Source organism: Pelophylax lessonae (assembly GCF_965119305.1).
Source record: "Pelophylax lessonae genome assembly, chromosome: 3".
Lineage (NCBI taxonomy): Eukaryota > Metazoa > Chordata > Amphibia > Anura > Ranidae > Pelophylax > Pelophylax lessonae.
The window spans coordinates 355016791-355039430 of record NC_138770.1 but is presented as its reverse complement, the minus strand read 5'-3'; the positions used below and the strand labels follow the sequence as shown (position 1 = coordinate 355039430).

General features: G+C 47.7%; 1 protein-coding gene across 1 annotated transcript in view; it reads left to right on the top strand.

The window, feature by feature from the left end:
- Nucleotides 1-22426, top strand: part of PHIP (PHIP subunit of CUL4-Ring ligase complex) — a 286169-nt gene extending 263743 nt beyond the window's left edge. The window contains 1 exon segment of the mRNA XM_082249792.1: nt 21677-22426. Coding sequence (XP_082105918.1) covers nt 21677-22422 — 746 coding nt within the window. The 3' untranslated portion in view covers nt 22423-22426.
- Nucleotides 22427-22640: the final 214 nt, after the last annotated feature.

The window sequence follows — 22640 nt, the reverse complement described above, 5'->3', positions numbered from 1 at the left end:
TTCACAAACAATAAGTGCAGGTGCTCAGCGTGATGATTTTTCAGTTCGCTCTTGTGATTATCGGTGCAGCTTTTTTGTTCTATTTCCACCGTGATAAATGGTAAGAGTGGGTCACTTACCAAAAGATGTGGGTCATGTATGCTTTATGGCATAAAGACCAACCAAGCATATATTGCCTTCCAGGCTAGGATAAGAGTCTCCTCGTGGCTTGCTTTGGGTATATAGGATGGCGGGCTCCCCCTCTCTCTCCTCTCACTGTCCTTGGAAAGCAGTAATCTTCAGGAGGTCTGCACGTTTCATTCATGTATGAATTATTTGTGTATATCACTATATATAATTAGAGGAGTACCCATTTATTTATGTATTTATTATTAATATTTTATTGAATACCTTTATTTTGATCAATCTTAGCAAGCGCTATAGGTAGCCTAGTATAGACTTCTTTCTTACAACTTTACAAGAGGGCCTAGTTTAAATAGAGGGGAGGACAGCTATCCGGCAGATGAGGTTTCATATTGAAAAATGTAAAGTAATGCACTTGGGAGCTAAAAATATGAATCAATGTTACTCACTAGGGGGGGAGAAGCTCTTAAGGGGAATTGAGAATGAAAAATTATCTGGGGGTCCTGGTAGATCACAGGCTCAGCAATAGCAAGGCTAGCAGACAATTAGCATGCATTAAAAGAGGATGTACTCCAGAGGTCAAACTATAATTCTACCAATTTACAAAACTCTGCTTTGGCCACTTCTTGAGTATGTCATCCAGTTCTAGTCACCAATCCTCAGGAAGGATGTGTTGGCACTTGGGAGTGTCCAGAGAGGCGCAACCAAGTTAATAAAGGGGACAGGACCTCCATTATGAGGAACACTACACATATTCTTACTGGAAAATGATCTCAATGTACAAATCTTTAAATAAGGATTCCAGCATTAGGAGAATGTGTGTTGAGCTGTCATTCAAAATTAATAAATGTGCATAATAAAATCATCAAATATATTTAATTTTATAAATGTATAGGATCATAGTCCATCATAAATTGAAGTATATTAAAGTCCATAAAATAAGTCATCTTCACACCAGTATAAGTGCACCAGCCACCTTTTTGTCATGAATGTTCGTTGCCCCCTTGGAAGACGTCCCGTCAGACAAAACGTATAGGAAGGTGCCTAGTTGTGATGTCATCACGTCTGCCAAAGGAGCCAGCGGGCGCTTGTGATTTTCTCTTGACTTTTTTTTTTTTTCCTTTCAATCATCGACGGACACAGCGCTCCATAAATCATAACTACTGGGTTATATTGCCTCCTCCAGGAAGAGGACTAGGCAGAACAAAAAAAAATCTGGCTACACCCATGGGCCATCCTCAGCTTGGTATATAACCCCCCCCTCTCTGCTCTAGCTAATCAGTTTTAATCGGTCTAGTCAGGACCTAGGCTCCCGTCTGGGATCTCTGGTCCTAGCAATTTTTTTTCTCCTTCCTTGCATCTTTTTTGTTTTTTTTTCTCTGGAGATCTACAATCCACTTTTGGGCTGGATAATCTAGATCTTCTTTCAGCGACCCCTAGCCACGCACTTTTTAGTTCATTACCTTCATTCAGGGGGTTCGACATGTGGCTCCAACTATACGGTCTCTTTTGCCACCATTAGATTTATATTTAGTACTTTCGGGTCTCCAGAAACCTCCATTTGAGCATATTCGGGAGATTCCCTTGCCTACGTTATCCCAGAAGGTGACATTCTTGGTGGCTATTACCTCGACCCGCAGGGTATCTGAATAGGCAGCATTATGTTGCAGTCCCTATTTAGTGGTCCATAGGGATAAAGTGGTTCTTTTGTCCCTGTCCATCATTCCTGCCCAAAGTTGTCTCTGACTTCCATTTGAATGAGAACATTGTGTTTTCTTCCTTGTGTCCCAAGCCGTCTAATCCCAAGTAATTTGCTTTGCATACCTTGGATGTGGTTTCTGCGATTCGGGTGCATCTGGCAGCTACTGAGTCTTTTCGGAGGGCAGACTCGCTTTTTGTGGTTACGGACAGAACAAGAAAAAGGCTGGCCTCTTCTTCGACTACCATCTCCAGATGGATCAGACAGATGGTGACTCAGGCCTATTCCATTAAAGGTCCGGTTCCACCTTTCCCTGTCACGGCGCCTTCTACTTGGGTGCTGAGTGCTTCTTGGGCCTTCCGTCATCAGGTATCAATGTCGCAAGTTTGCATGGCGGCCACTTGGTTGTCAGTGCATACCGTCACAAAAAAAGGTAGAAACTTTGGCATTTGAGGATGCTTCTTTTGGCCGCAAAGTTTTGCAGGCTGCTGTTAGAGGGGCTTTTCCCTCTTGCAGGTGTTTTTCTTAAAACTTATTTTTCACATGGGGCTCCTGTTTCCTGGTTAAGGCTCTTGTGTCGTGGTTTAGGGCTCTTATGTTTAGCCTTGGATTATTTTCCCCACCCCTCATTTTGCTTTTGGCACTGCTTTTGGACATCCCAGTAGTTATGATTTATGGAACGCTGTGTCCGTCGATGATTGAAGGAAAAAAAAAAAAGTCAAGAGAAAATCACAAGCGCCCGCTGGCTCCTTTGGCAGACGTGATGACATCACAACTAGGCACCTTCCTATGAACGAAAGAAAATGGGGTTTTCTCTAGCGCTCATCGACAGACGTAGTCCTCGGTGATACACCACCTTCGGTTATGTTACCTCCGCAGGAGCAGGACTAGACAGGAAATTAAAAAGCTCTGGCCACACCCTAGGGGCAGTCCCAGAGGGTATATCCTCTCTCTCTCTGCCTCAGCAAATCAGTTATTTTCTGTCTAGTGAGGAGTAAGGACCTAGATACCTTGCTGGGATCTTAGGTCCTGGCAAGAAATTTTTTTTTTTCTAAAAGGATTTTTGGACAGCTTTTTTTCTCCAGTGTTCCTGTGAGATCTTCAAGCAAGAAAGCTGAACTGGGCGACGGGCTGGATGTTGAGATCCGGTGGTCACCCCAGTTCAGCCTACGAGCGCGTGCAGGCCATAGCTCCACGCTGAGTCGGCCGCGACAAAGTCCCATTAAAGGACTGAACCCGCGAGTTAAACGTCTCGCTGAAACGCCAAAGACCATGAGTCACGGCGTCTGTATCGGTCGACAGCCCTCCCGCCCCGGTGGAGAGGGGTACTGTCAGGAGTTGGTGCCCGCCTGGTTCCGGTATGGTGAGTAGTATGTTCCCCCTGTTTTCCCTGACGGGTTTTGTGGTGAACGCGGGCCCCTCTCTGTATGGTAAGAAAGAGTTTCTTTCTATCCTATAACATGTCACAAATCCTCCTACTTTGAGTGTGATTTTATGTGTACAAAAGCCAGGAGGCTTGGTTTGGGAGCTAACAATCTATTGTATACATGTTTTAAAGATGTAATCTGTGGCATTCTGGGAATCTTATAGGTTAAGTATAAGCTACCTACCAGTCAGAAGCCATGGACATGTAGACTGCCTTCCAAGTCAGATCTCCAGCTAATAGCAGGCCTCCCGAACGGCCATGCGGTCCGCCAGGGCCGGTACCGCCAAACACGCCATATCCCCATGCAGAGAGAGTGTTGTGTGCCTGCAGCACACCGCTAGTCAGCACAGGCCGCCGCCATTTTTTTTGCTGGATCGCACGAGCCGCCATTTTGGCGTAGCCTCGTGTCTCCAGCATGGGGGCGGCCATGTTTTAGGTGATTCTACACCTCGTGGAGCTTGGGGGAGGCGCCGGAAGGCGTACAGAGGGGCGGAGCCGCCTCCTTTCTTCCTGGGCAGCCAGCCAAAAGACTTCCTGTTTGTCTAAGACAGCGCTGTAAGCTGTTGCAGTTCAACTCTGAACATCAAGTGGTGAGCCTGGGGGTCTATCTCTCTCTCTCTCGATCGATAGGGATCCCTAGCAGGTAACACTAAGGGGTTTTTTGTGGCGCTGAGGGTTAAAAAAAAAAAAAAAAAAAAAAAAAAAAAAAAAAAAAAAGAAAAAGTTTTTTTCTTTACTTTGAATTATATCATCCAGGAAGTAACTGGAGTTATTATGGACCCTGCCACACAGATTCCCCCACCTGTTTCCCTCGAGGGGGCCTCGGGACCCGCCGGTGTACAGAGTATAGAGTCATTTACAGCAATTTTGGAGTCTATGGTGGCTCGGGTGGAGGCGGCCTGTCAGGGACGGGGGTCAAGGAAGCGACCCCCGCCTACCCCTATACTATCTGACACCTCTGACTCTGATTCAGAGATGGTCACTGCAGTTGCAGGTTCCTCTGCTAGGGCTGCTATCCCAGGTAAAGCCCCCTCAGACAGTGAGGAGGACGCTTCTTCTCCTGCTATAATTCAGGAAGAAGCATTGGTGGACGCACTAGTTGTGGCAGTGCAAGAAACCTTAAAACTTGAGGCTTTACCGGCAGAGGCAACTGAAACAGAGAGGCCTTTTGGGACTAATAAGCCCATCAAGACGGCGAAGGCTTTTCCTGTACCTAAATGTTTTGGAAATCAGATTAAAGGAGAATGGGAACATTCTAAACGTACCTTTACTATTTCCAAGCGTATTGCTAGACGCTATCCGTTTGAGGAATCCATCATTAAGAAATGGACGGTACCACCAGTCGTGGATCCGCCTATTTCCAGGCTGAATAAAGCCACGGTTATTCCAGTGGAGGACACTTCGTCCTTTAAGGATCCGGTGGATCGAAAGATAGAAGCGGAGTCCCGCACTATCTTTTCTCTGATAGGGTCAGCATTTAGACCAGTAATTGTTATTGGTCTAGTTTCCCAGACACTTACAGAATGGGCGAAGATGGTACGCCAAGATCTTAGGGGAAAAGATATTCCCCAGGAGACATCTGATTTGATAGAACAGATCATACAAGGGCTACGGTTTATCTGTGACGCAGCCTTGGACACTACTCCCTTGTTAGGGCATGCATCTAAGTTAGCAGTAATCCTCAGACGTGTGCTGTGGTTAAAATGCTGGTCAGCTGACCTAGGTTCCAAAAAGACTTTGACCAATCTCCCTTTCCAGGGGAATCGTCTATTTGGAGCCAACCTAGATGAAATCATTAAGGATGCCACCGGGGGCAAGAGTACTTTTTTGCCACAGGCTGCAAAAGCTAAGGAACCTCGCAACAAGCGAGGACCTTTCTTTACCGCCCATAAAGGACGCCCGGCTGGTACTTCCGGGAAAGGCAAGACTCCTCCAGGAGGGTTCAAGAAGGGCTGGTCGGACAAGCAGAGGACCAACCCAGCCAAACCCGAAGTAAAGGAGTACACAGCCTGAAGGTGCGCCCCCACCCAATTTCAGGGTGGGGGGACGTTTTCACCGGTATTCAGGACATTAGATCGAGCATCAACCACTACTACCGGTGCGATTCTTCCCTTCCAACATTTAAGTACAGGAAGCGGTAGTTACCGTTCCCTGTATAGATCTTTTCCTTTACCTTTTCCCAAGATTAGTCCCGATACCTCACAGGAATCGGATCTGATTGACCAGATAGGCCAAGTAGCCTCTAGTCGGGTGACTTCGGTCCCTGAGGTTCAACCAGAAAAGATCACCTTGCCTGATAACTATCAGGTATCTGATAAATGTGTGGGAACAGAAAACGACCAGACTTTCTCGGATGGTCGGGGCCAGATACCTCTAGGGACGCCTGGTTCAGATCCTATCAGCGCCAGTGGTCCTAGAGATTCTAGGCTGGCCTCTTCAAGCCGGCCTGGCCGACTTGGACAGGTTAGTCGCAGACGTTCCGTGGGAACTTCGTCTCAGGGAGTGTCTGTAGTCTCAAGGACCTATTTACCATCGTGCTTTACAGTCGCTGGTTTTAATGGCCTGGCCATTGAGACCCAAGTACTGAAGGACAGAGGTTTGTCTACTTCTGTCATTCCTACCCTTATTAAAGCAAGGAAAGCGACTTCCAGCAAAGTCTATTATCACACATGGAAGACTTATATTGCGTGGTGCGAATCTTTAGGATTTCCTCCACGTACCTATTCGGTGTCTCGAATATTGGCCTTTTTGCAACAAGGGGTTGAGCAGAAGCTAGCCTTGAGCACCATCAAGGGTCAAGTTTCAGCATTAGCAATCTTCTTTCAGAAACCTTTAGCTACCAAATCCTTGGTGCGGAATTTCATCCAGGGGGTGCGGCACCTGGCTCCTCCAGTCCGCGCGCCCTTACCGCCCTGGGATCTTAATTTGGTTTTGTCGGTTCTACAGAAACCTCCCTTTGAAAACATCAGGGAGATTCCCTTGCTTACTTTATCCCAGAAGGTGGTCTTCTTGGTGGCTATTACTTCTGCTCGCAGGGTGTCAGAACTGGCTGCATTATCATGCCAGTCCCCATACCTAGTGATTCATAGGGATAAGGTAGTACTTCATCCTAAACCATCTTTTCTTCCTAAGGTGGTTTCAGATTTTCATCTGAATGAAGATATTGTACTACCTTCCTTGTGTCCTCAGCCCAAGCATCATCGGGAACATGCGTTGCATTCCTTGGATGTGGTTCGGGCAATCAGGGTATACCTGAAAGCTACGGAATCATTCCGTAAGACGGATTCACTTTTTGTGATCACGGATGGCCCCAGAAAGGGTTTGCCTGCATCTGCCGCGACCATTGCCAAATGGATTAGACAAACGGTGGTACAGGCTTATTCTATTAAGGGTCAGAGTCCTCCGTTCCCTGTTAGGGCGCACTCCACTCGAGCGCTCAGTACTTCCTGGGCCTTTCGCCATCAGGCGTCAGTGGTCCAGGTATGTAAGGCGGCCACTTGGTCGTCGGTACATACCTTTACTAAATTCTATAAAATTGATGTGACGGCATCGGCGGATGCCTCATTTGGCCGCAAGGTTTTGCAGGCCGCAATTTGAGGAGACCGGTGGTCTACCTCGAGGGTTTTTTTCTGTTTGAAAAATTTTTTTGTTGAGTCTCATCATTAAGGATGAGCATTGTAAACTTCTAGTTGGCACCGGTTGGGCCTTCTAGATTGGGATTTGATTTCCATTTTCCCACCCCTCAGTCGGGATACTGCTCTGGGACGTCCCGAAGGTGGTGTATCACCGAGGACTACGTCTGTCGATGAGCGCTAGAGAAAAATGGATTTTTGTAAAATCTTACCGTAAAATCCTTTTCTCTTAGCTCATCGACAGACGTAGTCCCCGCCCCTCTGTTTTGGAGTTGGGTTGGGTTAAATTCTCTAAGCACTGCTTTTTCACATAACTGATTTGCTGAGGCAGAGAGAGAGAGGATATACCCTCTGGGACTGCCCCTAGGGTGTGGCCAGAGCTTTTTAATTTCCTGTCTAGTCCTGCTCCTGCGGAGGTAACATAACCGAAGGTGGTGTATCACCGAGGACTACGTCTGTCGATGAGCTAAGAGAAAAGGATTTTACGGTAAGATTTTACAAAAATCCATTTTTTGTACTTAATGTAAAATCCATCTCTCTGAGTTCGACGGACACAGCACCCACCCCTCTATGGAGTTCTGATACTTCTAATACTGCTTACTAAACTGATTACCTAGAGAAGAGATGGGGGTTAAAGTATCTCACAGAAGTGTTTACAACCCTCACATTTTCGTTTAAAATGTTGTTATATCTTTTTATGTGACAACACTGAAGAAATTACACACTTTGCTACAATGTAAAGTAGTGAGTGGATAGCTTGTATAACAGTGTAAATGTGCTGTCCCCTCAAAATAACTCAACACACAGCCATTAATGTCTAAACCGCTGGCAACAAGTGAGTACACCCCTAAAAAAAAAATGTCCAAATTGGGCACAGGGTGTCAAAATTTTGTGTGGCCACCATTGAATTCCAGCAATGCCTTGACCTCTTGGGCATGGAGTTCACCAGAACTTCACAGGTTGCCACTGGAGTCCTTTTCCATTCCTCTATGACGACATCACAGAGCTGGTCCATGTTAGAGACCTTGCTCCACAGATGCTCAGTAGGGTTTAGGTCTGGAAACATGCTTGGCCAGTCCATCACCTTTACCCTCTGCTTCTTTAGCAAGGCAGTGGTCATCTTGGAGGTCTGTTTGGGGTCATTATGTTGGAATATTGCCGTTCGGCACAGTCTCCGAAGGGAGGGGATCATGCTCTGCTTCAGTATCTCACAGTACATGTTGGCATTCATGGTCCCCTCAATGAACTGTAGCTCCCCAGTGCTGGCAGCACTCATGCAGCCCTAGACCATGACACTCCCACCATCATGCTGGACTGTAAGCAAAACACGCTTGTCTTTGTACTCCTCACCTGGTTGCCGCCACACACGCTTGACACCATCTGAACCAAATAAGTTTAACCTGGTCTCATCAGATCACAGGACATGGTTCCAGTAATCCATGTCTATAGTCTGCTTGTCTTCAGCAAACTGTTTGCAGGCTTTCTTGTGCCTCATCTTTAGAAGAGGCTTTCTTCTGGGACGACAGCCATGCAGACCAATTTGATGCAGTGTGCGCCGTATGGTTTGAGCACTGACAGGCTGACCCCCCACCCCTTTAACCTCTGCAGCAATGCTAGCAGCACTTATACATCTATTTCTCAAAGACAACCTCTGGATATGACGCTGAGCACTTGCACTCAACCTCTTAGGTTGACCACTGCGAGGCTTGTTCTGAGTGGCACCTGTCCTGTTAAACCACTGTATGGTCTTGGCCACTGTGCTGCAGCTCAGTTTCAGGGTCTTGGCAATCTTCTTTTAGCCTAGACCATCTTTATGTAGAGCAGCAATTCTTTTTTTCAGATCCTCAGAGAGTTCTTTGCCATGAGGCGCTATGTTGAACTTCCAGTGACCAGTATGCGAGTGTGAAAGCAATAACACCAAACTGAATACCCCTGCTCCCCATTAACACCTGAGACCTTGTAACACTAACAAATCAAATGACATTGGGGAGGGAAATTACTAATTGGACCCAATTTGGACCTTTTCACTTAGGGGTGTACTCACTTGCCGGTGGTTTAGAGATTAATGGCTGTGTGTTGGGTTATTTCAAGGGGACAGCAAATTTACACTGTTATACATGCTGTACATTCACTACTTTACATTGTAGCAAAGTGTCATTTCTTCAGTGTTGTCACATGAAAATATATAAAATATTTACAAAAATGTGAGGGGTGTATTCACTTTTGTGAGATACTGTATATACCAAGGATGGCCCATGGGCGTAGCCAGGTGTTTTTTGTTCTGACTAATCCTACTCCTGGAGGAGGCAATTTTACCCAGTAGTTATAATTTATGGAGCGCTGTGTCCGTCAAGCTCCGAGAAATAGATTTTATGGTAAGTACAAAAATCCAACTTCTTTTCTTCTTTTTTTTGTGAGTACATACTGTTTTTATAAAAAAATGGTGTTTTCTCTGTCGCTCATTGACAGACGTAGTCCTCGGTGATTCAACACCCTCGGGTTATGCTGCCCTCCACAGGAGTAGGACTAGAAGACAGGAAAGAAAATACTCTGAGATCTTCAAGCAAGAAAGCTGAACTGGGCGACGGGCTGGATGTTGAGATCCAGTGGTCACCCCAGTTCAGCCTGCGAGCGCGTGCAGCCATAGCTCCGCGCTCGGTCGGCCGCGACATAGTTCCACTGGACGGGGACTGACCCTGAGAGTTAAACGTCTCGCTGAAACGCCAAAGACCATGAGTCACGGCGTCGGTATTGGTCGACAGCCCTCCCACCCCGGTGGAGAGGGGTACTGTCAGAAGTTGGCGCCCGCCTGGTTCCGGTATGGTGAGTAGTATGTTCCCCCCTTTCCCCTGACGGGTCTTGTGGTGAACGCGGGCCCCTCTCTGTATGGTAAGGATGGGTTCCCCTCTATCCTATAACATGGCACAGATTCTCCTATTTGAGTGTGATTTTTGTGTACAAAAAGCCAGGAGGCTTGGTTTGGGAGCTGACAATCTAATTGCAAGTATGTTTAAATGATTGTAATCAGTGGCAGTACTAGAATCTTACTGTGATAGATATGGTATCCTACCTGTCAGAAGCCACAGGCCATGTATACTGCTTTCCAGGTCATTCCTCCAGCAAAAGCATGTATCCCGACGGCCACGCGGTCCGCCAGGGTCCGGTACCGCCGGCCACGCGGATCACCATGTAGAGAGAGGTTTATTGATGCCGAGATACTCTGCAGTCACGCCGCTATCCTGTAAAAGGCCGCCGCCATTGTTTGGTAGATCGCACGAGGCTGCCATTTTGGCGTAGCCTCGTGTCTCCAGCATGGGGGCGGCCATGTTTGAGGTGACTCAAACACCTCGTGGAGCTAGGGGAGGCGCCGGAAGGCGTACAGAGGGGCGAAGCCGCCTCCTTTCTTCCCGGGCAGTCAGCCAAGAGACTTCCTGTCTGTTCTAGACAGTGCTGAGACAAGTTGCAGTAAACTCTGAGCATCAAGTGGTGAGCCTAGGGGTCTATCTCTCTCTCTTGCTCGATAGGGGTCCCTAAGCAGGTAACATTGAGGGGCTTTGTGGCGCTGGGGGTCTGAAAAAAAAAAAAAAAGTATTTTTTTTTTGGATTGATTGTTTTCCGGGTCGTAACTGGAATTATCATGGACCCTGCCACACAGGTAACCCCACCTGTTTCCCTCGAGGGGGCTGCGGGACCCGCCGGTGCACAGAGTATAGATGCATTTACAGCTGTTTTGGAGTCTTTGGTGGCTCGGGTGGAGACGGCCTGTCAGGAACGGGGGTCAAGAAAGCGACCCCCGCCAACCCCTATATCATCTGACACTTCAGACTCAGATTCTGAGATGGTCATTGCAGCTGCAGGTCCCTCTGCAAGGGCTGTTGTCTCAGGTAAAGTTCCTTCAGACAGTGAGGAGGACGTTCATGCTTCCGCCATAATTCGGGAAGAAGCATTGGTGGACGCACTAGTTGTGGCGGTTCGGGAAACCTTAAGACTTGAGGTTTTACCGGCAGAGGCAACTGAAACAGAGATTCCCTTTGGTACTAACAAACCCACCAAAACGGTGAAGGTTTTTCCTGTACCCAAGTGTTTTGGTAATAAAATTAAAGAAGTATGGGAGCATTCTAAACGTACCTTTACTATTTCCAAGCGTATTGCTAGACGCTATCAGTTTGAGGAATCCCTCATTAAGAAATGGACAGTACCACCAGTGGTGGATCCACCTATTTCCAGACTGAATAAAGCCACGGTTATTCCAGTGGAGGACACTTCGTCCTTTAAGGACCCGGTGGATCGGAAGGTAGAAGCGGAGTCCCGCACTATCTTTTCCCTGATAGGGTCAGCCTTTAGACCAGTAATTGTCATTGGTCTAGTTTCCCAGACACTAACGGAATGGGCGAGATTGGTGCGCCAGGACCTGAAGGGGAAAGATATCCCCCAGGGAACATCTGAATTGATGGAACAGATCATACAGGGACTACAGTTCGTCTGTGACGCAGCCTTGGATGCTACCCCCCTATTAGGGCATGCATCTATGTCAGCGGTAATCCTCAAGACGTGTGCTGTGGTTAAAATGCTGGTCAGCAGACCTAGGTTCCAAAAAGACCTTGACGAATCTCCCCTTTCAGGGGAATCGCCTATTTGGGGCCACCCTAGATGAGATCATTAAGGATGTCACTGGGGGCAAGAGCACTTTCTTGCCACAGGCTGCTAAAGCTAAAGGACCTCGTAACAAGCTGGGACCTTTCTTTACCGCCCATAAAGGGTTTGTGCGCCCGACTGCTGCAAGCGGGAAGGGCAAGGCTCCTCCAGGAGGGTTCAAGAAGGGCTGGTCGGACAAACAAAGGACCGACTCAGCCAAACCTGAAGCAAAGGATTACACAGCCTGAAGGTGCGCCCCCACCCGGCTTGAGGGTGGGGGGACGTTTTCACCGGTATTCAGGGCATTAGATCGAGCATCGACCACTGCTACCGGTGCGATTCTTCCCTTCCAACATTTAAGTACTACAGGGAGCGGTAGTTACCGTTCCCTGAACAGATCTTTTTCTTTACCTTTTCCAAAGATTAGTCTCAGTTCCCCACAAGAATCGGATCCGGTTGAACAGACAGACCAAGAAGCCTCTAGCCGGGTGACTTCGGTCCCTGAGATTCAACCAGGAGAGATCACCGTTCCTGATAGGAATCAGGTGTCTGATAAATGTGTGGGAACGGAGAACGATTAGACTTTGTCGGATGGTCGGGGCCAGATAGCTCTAGGGCCGCCTGGTTCAGATCCAGTCAGCGCCAGTGGTCCTAGAAATTCTAGGCTGGCCTCGTCAAGCCGATCTACCCGACTTGGACATGCGAGTCGCGGACGTTCCTTGGGAACTTCGTCTCAGGGAGTGTCTGCGGTCTCAAGGACCAATCTTCCATCGTGCTTTACATTCGCTGGTTTTAATGGCCTGGCCATTGAGACCCAGGTACTGAAGGACAGAGGGTTGTCAGCTTCAGTTATTCCTACCCTTATTAAAGCAAGGAAAGCGACTTCCAGCAAGGTCTATTATCGCACATGGAAGACTTATATCGCGTGGTGCGAATCTTTAGGGATTCCTCCACGTACCTATTCGGTGACCCGAATATTGGCCTCTCTGCAAAAAGGGGTTGAGCGGAAACTAGCCTTGAGCACCATCAAGGGTCAAGTTTCAGCATTAGCAATCTTCTTTCAGAAGCCTTTAGCTACTAAGTCCTTGGTGGGGAATTTCATCCAGGGGGTGCGGCACCTGGCTCCACCAGTCCGCGCGCCCTTACCGCCCTGGGATCTTAATTTGGTTTTGTCGGTTCTACAGAAACCTCCCTTTGAAAACATCAGGGACATTCCCTTGCTTACTTTATCCCAGAAGGTAGCCTTCTTGGTGGCTATCACGTCTGCACGCAGGGTGTCAGAACTGGCTGCATTATCATGCCAGTCCCCATACTTAGTGATTCATAGGGATAAGGTAGTGCTTCATCCTAAGCCATCCTTTCTTCCAAAGGTGGTTTCAGATTTTCATCTGAATGAAGATATTGTACTACCTTCCTTGTGTCCTCAGCCCAATCATCATCGGGAACATGCGTTGCATTCCTTGGATGTGGTTCGGGCAATCAGGGTATACCTGAAGGCGACGGAATCGTTCCGTAAGACGGATCCACTTTTTGTGATCCCGGATGGCCCCAGAAAGGGGTTGCCTGCATCTGCCGCGACTATCTCCAAATGGATCAGACAGACGGTGGTACAGGCTTATTCTATTAAGGGTCGGAATCCTCCGTTCCCTGTTAGGGCGCACTCCACTCTAGCGCTCAGTACTTCCTGGGCCTTCCGTCATCAGGCGTCGGTGGTCCAGGTATGTAAGGCGGCCACCTGGTCGTCGGTACATACCTTTACAAAATTTTACAAGATTGATGTGATGGCATCGGCGGATGCCTCATTTGGCCACAAGGTTTTGCAGGCCGCAATTTGAGGAGACCGGTGGTCTACCTCGAGGGTTTTTTTCTGTTGAAAAATTTCTGTTGAGTCTCATCACTGAGGATGAGCATTGTAAACTTCTAGTTGGCACTGGTTGGGCCTTCTAGATTGGATTTGATTTCCATTTTCCCACCCCTCATTTGTGGTACTGCTTTGGGACGTCCCGAGGGTGTTGAATCACCGAGGACTACGTCTGTCAATGAGCGACAGCGAAAAACGGATTTTTGTAAAATCTTACCGTAAAATCCTTTTCTCTTAGCTCATTGACAGACGTAGTACCCGCCCCTCTGTTTTTGGGTTGGGTTAAATTCTCTAAACACTGCTTTGTGACATAACTGATTTGCTGTAGCAGAGAGAGAGAGGATATACCCTCGGGGACTGCCCCTAGGGTGTGGCCAGAGTATTTTCTTTCCTGTCTAGTCCTACTCCTGTGGAGGGCAGCATAACCCGAGGGTGTTGAATCACCGAGGACTACGTCTGTCAATGAGCTAAGCGAAAAGGATTTTACGGTAAGATTTTACAAAAATCCGTTTTTACACGTACTTCACTATTTTATTTCCTTACTATTCCCCTGGTATTGTTGGTTGTTCTTTACCATTCGTATGAGGTACATTCAGTGATTATTTGTGCCATGCTGCTGGAGAGAGAGCGCCAAGCGAAGGCTCACAGTAAGGGAGTGAAAGCAATAATCCTTTATCCATTCAGGATTTGTCCTAAAGAGCGCTGTCTGGCCTCCTTAGTGCTGTGGTCTGATTGTTTGGTAAGCTGCTGCATCACTGGTGCACTTATACTGGTGCGAAGATAACTTTTGTTTTTTTAAATTCACAGTGGACTTTAATTTTAAAATTTTTGGTGAACTTTGATATTCTATCCTCTGAACAAAATTATAAATGCAACACTTTTGTTTTTGCCCCCATTTTTCATGAGTTGAACTCAAAGATCTAAAACTTTTTCTTGTACACAAAAGGCCTATTTCTCTCAAATATTGTTCACAAATATGTCTAAATCTGTTAGTGAGCACTTTGACGAGATAATCCATCCACCTCACAGGTGTGGCATATCAAGATGCTGATTAGACAGCATGATTATTGCACAGGTGTTCCTTAGGCTGGCCACAATAAAAAGGCCATTCTAAAATGTGCAGTTCTATCACACAGCACAATGCCACAGACATTGCAAGTTTTGAGGGAGCGTGCAATTGGCATGCTTACTGCAGGAATGCCCACCAGAGCTGTTGCTCATGAGTTGTATGTAATTTCTCTACCATAAGCCACCTCCAAAGGCATTTCAGAGAATTTGGCAGTAAATCCAACTGGCCTCACAACCGCAGACCACGTGTAACCACACCAGCCCAGGACCTCCACATCCAGAATCTTCACCTCCAAGATCATCTGAGACCAGCAACCCGGACAGCTGCTGCAAAAATCGGTTTGCATAACCAAAAAATTTCTGCACAAACTGTCAGAAACCGTCTCAGGGTAGCTCATCTGCATACTCATCGTCCTCATTGGGGTCTCGACCTGACTGCAGTTCGTCGTAACCGACTTGAGTGGGCAAATGCTCACATTCTATGGCGTCTTGCACTTTGGGGAGGTGTTCTCTTCACGGATGAATCCCGGTTTTCTTAGATCTTTGAGTTCAGCTCATGAATAATGGGGGCAAAAACAAGTGTTGGCGTTTATAATTTTGTTCAGTATATTTATATGTTGAATATATTTGATTTTGATATGCAGTATTAGTTTTGAATGGCAGCGCAACACATTTTTGATTTTACAAACCATCTCCATGAGCTGAGTGGGTTTATACTCCTCCCATCAGGAGTAGTCTAGGCAGGAAAATTTGAACACACACGCCCAGGGGCTGTCCTAGGCATAAACCCCCCCACTACACAACCCAGCATATCAGTTTGTTTTCTGCCTAGAGAAGGAGTTGACCTAGGTTTCCTGCTGGGACTCCAATCTCAGTTTTTTTGTTTATTCTTTTGAGAATATTTTTTTATTTCTCTTTACTCACTTCCTAGCTAGTGTTCAGGGAAGAATTTCCTCGTAATCTACAAGCAACGATGCTGGCTGGGCTTCGTACTGGATATTCTAGATCGTTATGGTTCCCCCTCCCCAGTCTGGCCTATGAGCGTGAGCAGGTTATAGTTCCGACCTAGGCCTAGCCATGACGGTGCCCCCTTGTCCAGAGAAGGACGAGCCTGCGAGTGGATGTCTCGCCGGGATGCAACAACCTGGAACACCCTGAGTCACAGCGTACCCCTTGGCTGGCAGAACCCTCACTTCAGGTGGGAGGCAGTCTGCTCGGAGCAGAGCCCACCCAGTCTATGGTATGGTAACTGTGCCCCCTTTTGCCCCTGGTGGCCTTGGGGGATGTGGGCCCTCCCCTGGGGTTAATGGGATTTTTGCCTCCCAAGAGATCCCCCTGGTCTGCCCGGTGCCCAGTCAGTGTGTCCTTCTCTCTCCTTGTCCCTGCGGGGGCTGTGTGTCTGGAATGCTCCGGCGCTCGGGAGGGGGGGCGAGTAGCATGGTACCTTGGGCTTGCTGGTTCCTGAGACATTCATGTGTTGATCCCTAGCCGCATGGTGTGCCGTGGGCGCCACCATCTTAAAGCGGAGTTCCACCCTAGAAATTTTTTTTTTACCTAAAAATACCCCCGGGACAGTCAGGGCTAGTGCATTTAAGCAACGGTAGCCTCTGAACTGTCTCCTGTTTCACTTCCCTTTTGGAAGAAATACTTTAAAAATGTCTTGTCCAGCGCTGCCATCTCAGGTATGGGCAGCTGAAGCCGGTGACGTCTGAGTCCCAGAAGGGCCTGCTCGTCGCTTCCGGTGCAGGCGCGTCATTCCTGCACAGCTTCTGGGCATGCCCAAAAGCTGTTCAGCAGGGAATGATGCGCTTACACCGGAAGTGACGAGCAGGGCCGGTGCAGGCGCATTGACTCCTGGGATCGATGACACTCATCTCCCAGGAGTCAATTCAAGGAGGAAGTGACGGCGCGGGCCACGGCCGCAGAGGGAGGAAGGAAGGTAAGTATATTTTCATTAAAAACAAGGTAAGTGAAACAAAAAGAAAATTTTTAATTATCCAATTCTTTTTCAGGTTTGTGTAAGCTAGCGGACGGTGAAAATTTTTTTTTTTTTTTTTTAGGGTGGAACTTCACTTTAAGTGTTGGCAATAGAATTTTTTCCCAATAGACTTGTATCGGGCAGTCATTTTCCCTGCAGCTTTCTATTGTTTTGTATGGGCATCCATCTTTGTGTATCCCTGGTGCTATATTTGGCAGTGTATCCCTATCAGGCGACATTACTTCCTGTGTGGTCATTTCCTGCTGGTCCCTGCGGGCATATTCCTGCACTTTCTATCAGTTTGGTTTAAAGGGGCTCCCTGCAGACTGCTGCGATCGGTGGTGGCTACTGCGATCGGCGTTCTTAAAGCTATAGTACTCCTTTCTTTGCAATTTGCACTATGGAATCCCAAACTGGAATTTCACCCTCAGATCCACTCTGTGCGACTCCCGGACAGTCCGGATCACAGTCGCTGGCCGTGATTTCAGCTGCCCTGGAAAGCCTGGCGACTAAAGTTGATTTAGTCATAAAAAAGGTTCATAGCCGTAAGCAGCCGCTGCCTTCCCCATCTGTGGAGGTGTCCTCTGCTTCAAAGGCTGATGTGGTTGCCCCGGATGCTCCCCTTCCTTAGGGGTCGCTGTCCTCGCAGTCAGATGGTGAAGAGGACCTGTCGTCTTCAGCTGCTGCACGGGAACGCGCTTTGGTGGAAGCCCTGATTATTTCAGTGCGGGATACTTTAAAATTGGCTGATGAGCCCACGCCGGCAGACACACGGGTGACTTTTGGCTCCCAGAGGTCTCCAAAAGCTTTTCTCTTGTCCCGACAATTTTCTCAATATTGTGAATGACTAATGGCGGCACGTTAAGCATGTGTTAGTGGTGCCAAAACGCTTTAAACACCAGGATCCTTTTTGCTGAAAAGGTTTCCAACCTTTGGATGGTCCTACCTAAAGTGGACCATCCATTTTCCAGATTAAACAAATCTACTCTTGTGCCTGTGGAGGATTCCCCAGTTTTCACGGATTCGGTGGACAGGCGGGTGGAATCCCTTTCCCGCCATCTTCACGTGCTGGCGGGTTCTATTTTGAAACCGTTTTTTGTGTCTGTGCTAGTCTCACAGACGGTGACGGAAATTAATTAGGGGTTTGCCAGGGAGTCTTTGGACCCCCGAGACTGTTCCTCCGGAACTGTTGGACCAGGTGATCCAGGCTCTGGTGTTCCTGTGTGATACGTCTATGGATGCGGCTCGCCTGGTGGCCAGGGTCTCGGCAGTGGGCATTGTTTTAAGACGCATGGTCTGGTTGAAGAGCTGGTCAGCTGACCAAGCTTCTAAAAAAAGCCTTAGCTGATCTCCCCTTTCTGGGAGACAGGTTGTTTGGCGACTCATTGGATGAGTTGATCAAGGGCCTGACTGGCAGGAGGAGTACTCTTCCTCAATCCCCCAAGGGTAAGACACCCCGTCCTAAGCGGGGTCCCTTCTTATTTGCTCATAAATGTGTTTTTTTTCGTGCTTCCGGGGCACAAGAAAAAGGTACGCCGTTCAGAACTTCTAGAGGTGCTAAGAAACCCTGTGGCAAGTCCAAGGCCGGTCAGTGCGGTGCTGCAGACAAGTCCTCTTCAGCATGAAGGGGCGCCCTCACCCGTCTCAGGGGTGGGGGGGGACGTCTGCGCTTCTTTCAGGACTGGTTTGCTACGGGTACAAGATCAAATTCTGGTCCCGGCCAGGGGACAAGTTTTTTCAGTCCAATCTTCACCTGGCTCTGGAGCGTTTGAAGGATCTGCGGGAGGCACTGCGAGATCTCCTGGCTCAAGGGGTGGTTGTGCCAGTTCCTCTACAGGAATGCTCTCAAGGTTTCTATTCAAACCTTTTCACCGTGCTCAAAAAGTAGGGCAAGGTGTGTCCAATCCTGGACCTTAAGGCTCTGAACCGCTTTGTGCGAGTGCAGGAATTCCGAATGGAGTCTATTCGGACGGTGCTGGCATCTTTTGAATCATGGGATTTTCTGGCTTCCATTGATCTCAAAGATGCGTATCTTCACGTTTCCACATTTGAGGGACATCATCGATTCCTCCCCTTTGCGGTGGCAGAGGAACACGTTCAATTTGTGGCGTTACCCTTTGGTCTTGCCTCGGCTCTGAGTTTTTTCCAATGTCCTAGCCCCTGTGCTGGCCTTGTTGCGTCAACGCGGTATCTCCATTATGGGGTATCTGGACGATCTCCTGTTGCAGTTTCCCATTTGGATCTGCTAGAAAACCTCTCCATCACCATTCGTACCATTCAGGACTTTGGGGGGACGATCAATGTCACCAAATTTGCCCTGACTCTGTCTGTGCGGGTCACCTATCTGGGGCTGATTCTCGACTCTGCTCTGGTGAGGGTCTTTCTTCCCTTGGACAAGCTTCAGAAGTTGCAAGTGGCGGTCCAATTGCTGATGGAGGCCGATCAGTTCTCCTTGCGGGCTTGCATGAGGACTCTGGGTCTGATGGTCCCGACCTTCGAAGCAGTCCCATTTGTTCAGTCTCACACGAGACTGCTGCAGAAAGAGATTGCCAAAATGAAACCAAGATCCTCGGTCATTGGACCAGAAGATTTGGTTGAGCCATCTCACGAAGTTGGCTCTCTTGGTGGATCCAGTCACCTGTCCTGTGCCATGGCAAGTCCTTCCTGCCGGTGTTTTGGACGGTGGTCCATCAGGCTGGGGTGGAGTGCTAGCTCTGTGCTCAGGGAATTTGGGCATCGGAAGAGTCTTCCTTGCCAATCAATATTCTGGAACTGAGAGCGATCAAGCTCTGCCTGCTTAACTGGATGAGTTGGCTACACGGCTCTCCGGTTCAGGTCCAGTCGGACAATGCCACGGCCGTGGCTTACATAATCATCAAGGGGTCACCAGGAGTGCCCTGGAGGCCAAAGAGGTGGCTGAGATTCTGGTATGGGCGGAACACAATGTTCCGGCTCTTTCGCAGACCACATCCTGGGTGTGGAGAATTGGCAAGCGGATTACCGGAGTCATCAGGTGTTGGGTCGGGGGGAGTGGTCCCTACATCCGGAGTTGTTTAGTCTCCTGGATGTGCGGTGGGGGACCCCGGACGTGGATCTGTTTGTGTCTCACCTCAACAGGAAAGTTCAGAGGTTTGTGGCCAGGTCTCAGGGTCCTCTGGCCGACGCCACAGACACTCTGGTGACTCCTTGGAGTATTGCCTGATCTATGCCTTTCCTCTGCTCATTCTGTCAAGGTTTCTTTGCAGGGTGGCGAGGGAAGGCATTCTGGTCATTCGGGTGGCACCAGACTGGCCTCGGTGCTCTTGGTACGCAGAGCTGATAAAAATGGTCGTGGATCCTCCACGGCCTACCCCTTTGGGGGAGGATCTACTATCTCAAGGACTGATCTTCCATCCTGCTTTACGGTTGCTGGCTTTAACGGCTTGGCTGTTGAAAGCAAGGTGTTGAGGGATAGAGGTCTTTCTGATTCGGTGATCCCTACCCTTTTAAGGGCCAGGAAGTCGACATCTAGGAAGATCTATCATTGTATGTGGAAATCGTACATTTCTTGGTGTGAATCACTGCAGCTGCACCCTCTCGTTTTCTATAGCTAGGGTTTTGGCCTTTTTACAAAAAGGGGTTGAGCAGAGCTTGGCTTTGGGTGCTATCAAGGGCCAGGTTTCGGCCCTGGCTATTTACTTCCAACGTCCGTTGGCTGCTCATAGTTTGATTCGCACCTTGATTCAGGTAGTGCGTCATTTGGCCCCTCCGAGTAGGATCCCGTTTACCGCGTGGGATCTTAATCTGGTTTTGTTTGTTCTTCAAAAGCCTCCTCTTGAGAATATTAGGGAGATTTCTCACAGAAGGTTGCCTTCCTGGTGGCTATCACTTCTGCCCGCAGTGTCTCTGAGTTGGCGGCGTTTTCCTGTCCGCCTTAAATGGTGGTTCACAAGGATAAAGTGGTCCTCCGACCTATTCCGTCCTTTCTTCCTAAGGTGGTGTCGGATTTTCACCTGAATTGTGTTGCCTTCCTTATGTCCTAAGCCTAAACATCACAAAGAAGTTGCTTATCACTCTCTGAATGTCGTTCGGGCGATAAGGGTTTATCTGGTGGTTACTGAGTCCTTCAGGAAGTCAGACTTTTTGTCCTTCCGGACGGTCCTCGCAAAGGTTTGGCTGCGATCATTTTGAGATGGATCAGGCAGACGGTTGTTCAGGCTTATTCGATCATGGGTCAGGTTCCTCCTTTACCTGTGAAGGCGCATTCTACTATAGTGCTGAGTGCCTCTTGGGCTTTTCGTCATCAGGCCTCTGTTGTACAAGTTTGTCGTACAACTTGGTCGTCTGTGCACACCTTTACCAAATTTTACAAGGTGGATTTGTTGGCTTCTTCGGATGCCTCTTTTGGCCGCAAGGTTTTGCAGCCTGCTGTTTTATAAGAGAATGTTTCTTTGTACTTCTCTTTGGGGTCTTTTATTTGGGTGAGCTCCTGTTGTTTGGTTGAGCTCCATGTTGCCGGGTTGTTTAGCCTTTTGGAGTTGACTTTACTGTCTAGTTGCGTTTTCCCACCTCTCATGCCTATACTGTTTGGGACGTCCCACTCAGCTCATGGAAATGAGGCTACATTTGTCGATGGACGATAGAGAAAATACGATTTTTGTAAGATCTTACCGTAAAATCCTTTTCTCTGATGTCCATCAACAGACGCAGCACCGCCCCTCTGTTTGGGGTTGGCTCTGTTGTCTTCACTGCTTTTAAACTAAACTGATGTGCTGGGTTGTGCAGTGGGGTTTTATGCCTAGAGGGACAGCCCCCTGGGCGTGTGTGTTAAATTTTTCCTGCCTAGACGACTACTGATGGGAGGAGCATAAACCCACTCAGCTCATGGAGATGAGGCTGCGTCTGTCGATGGACATCAGAGAAAGATTTTGTGGTAAGATCTTACAAAAAGCTTATTTTTAGATGTGTTTTCATAGTAAATGCAATGTACAAGTATATGGAAAATAGTGGTGGCATACACAAACACACACACAGGTTGAACTAAATGAAGTCTTTATTCAACCTTATGAACTATGTAACCTGAATTCCTTCATCACTGAGGATTGTGGACTTCAACTGCATACGAAATCTAATTCCGATATCTGAAACCAAGGTGCATGACAGATTTAAATGAAATTGTAATAGTGCCTGGTACCTTTTTACCTACATGTTTCTTTTAATGGATGGTTTTCCAAAACGCCAAAGCCTTTAATTTATATTTTACACTGTGTTGCAGCTGAAAGAAATGAAGGTGCGTTACCAGTACGTGTTCAAGTTAATGGGCACAGCAGCCAGGTCAAGAAGCCAGGTGTGAGAGGTCGCCCCCCTGGCCGCAAACCGAAGATGGTTCTCAACAACAACCCTATTAACAGTGACCCAAAACATAGCGTTCAAGTGGTTCCAAAGAAAAGGGGGAGGAAGCCAAAATATCCCAGGAACGATGATCAACAGCAAATTGTACCCCAGGTCAAACCTCAAAACAAACAGGTCAGACCTGTTACCCCCATGGAAAAGGAGCTGCCGACATCATCCAGCTGTAACTCTCATGCAGAGCTAAAAGTTAAGAATGAGAATGAGGTACCAAAAAAACGGAGGGGTAGAAAACCAAAAATAAGAATTGAGCATACAGAGATTAACGCTGCTGCTCCTCCTCCTCCTCAACCACTACAGTCATTACCAACACAGACAGTGCCAGAAAATTCAAAACAAGAACTTGTCAAAATACAGACAAGAAGTAAATGTAAAAAAGTTGAGGAACCTATGGAGGTATCCAGAGAGACAACTGAGGATCTTAATCATTCTGAATCCCAAATGAGAACTAGAAATCAGGGCAGGAGAACTGCATTTTATAATGAAGAGGACTCTGAGGAGGAACAAAGGCAGCTGCTGTTTGAAGACACTTCTTTGACTTTCGGAACCTCAAGCAGAGGAAGGGTACGAAAACTAACAGAGAAAGCTAAAGCCAATTTAATAGGCTGGTAAAAATGTACCCGAAGGCAGCTCTACTTAAGTTCTACTTTTGTGCTGCTATAAAAAAAATTGGAAACCCTTCCAGGGGAAGGAAAGAAATTTTTCATTGGGTTGGTGTTTTTAAGTGTTTGATCTTTATTGCCTATGGATTAGGTTTAAGCATTTCAGTATATGTAGTCCTCAGACTAAGGAAGCCTTTAACAAAATAATATTGGTACATTATACTAAAT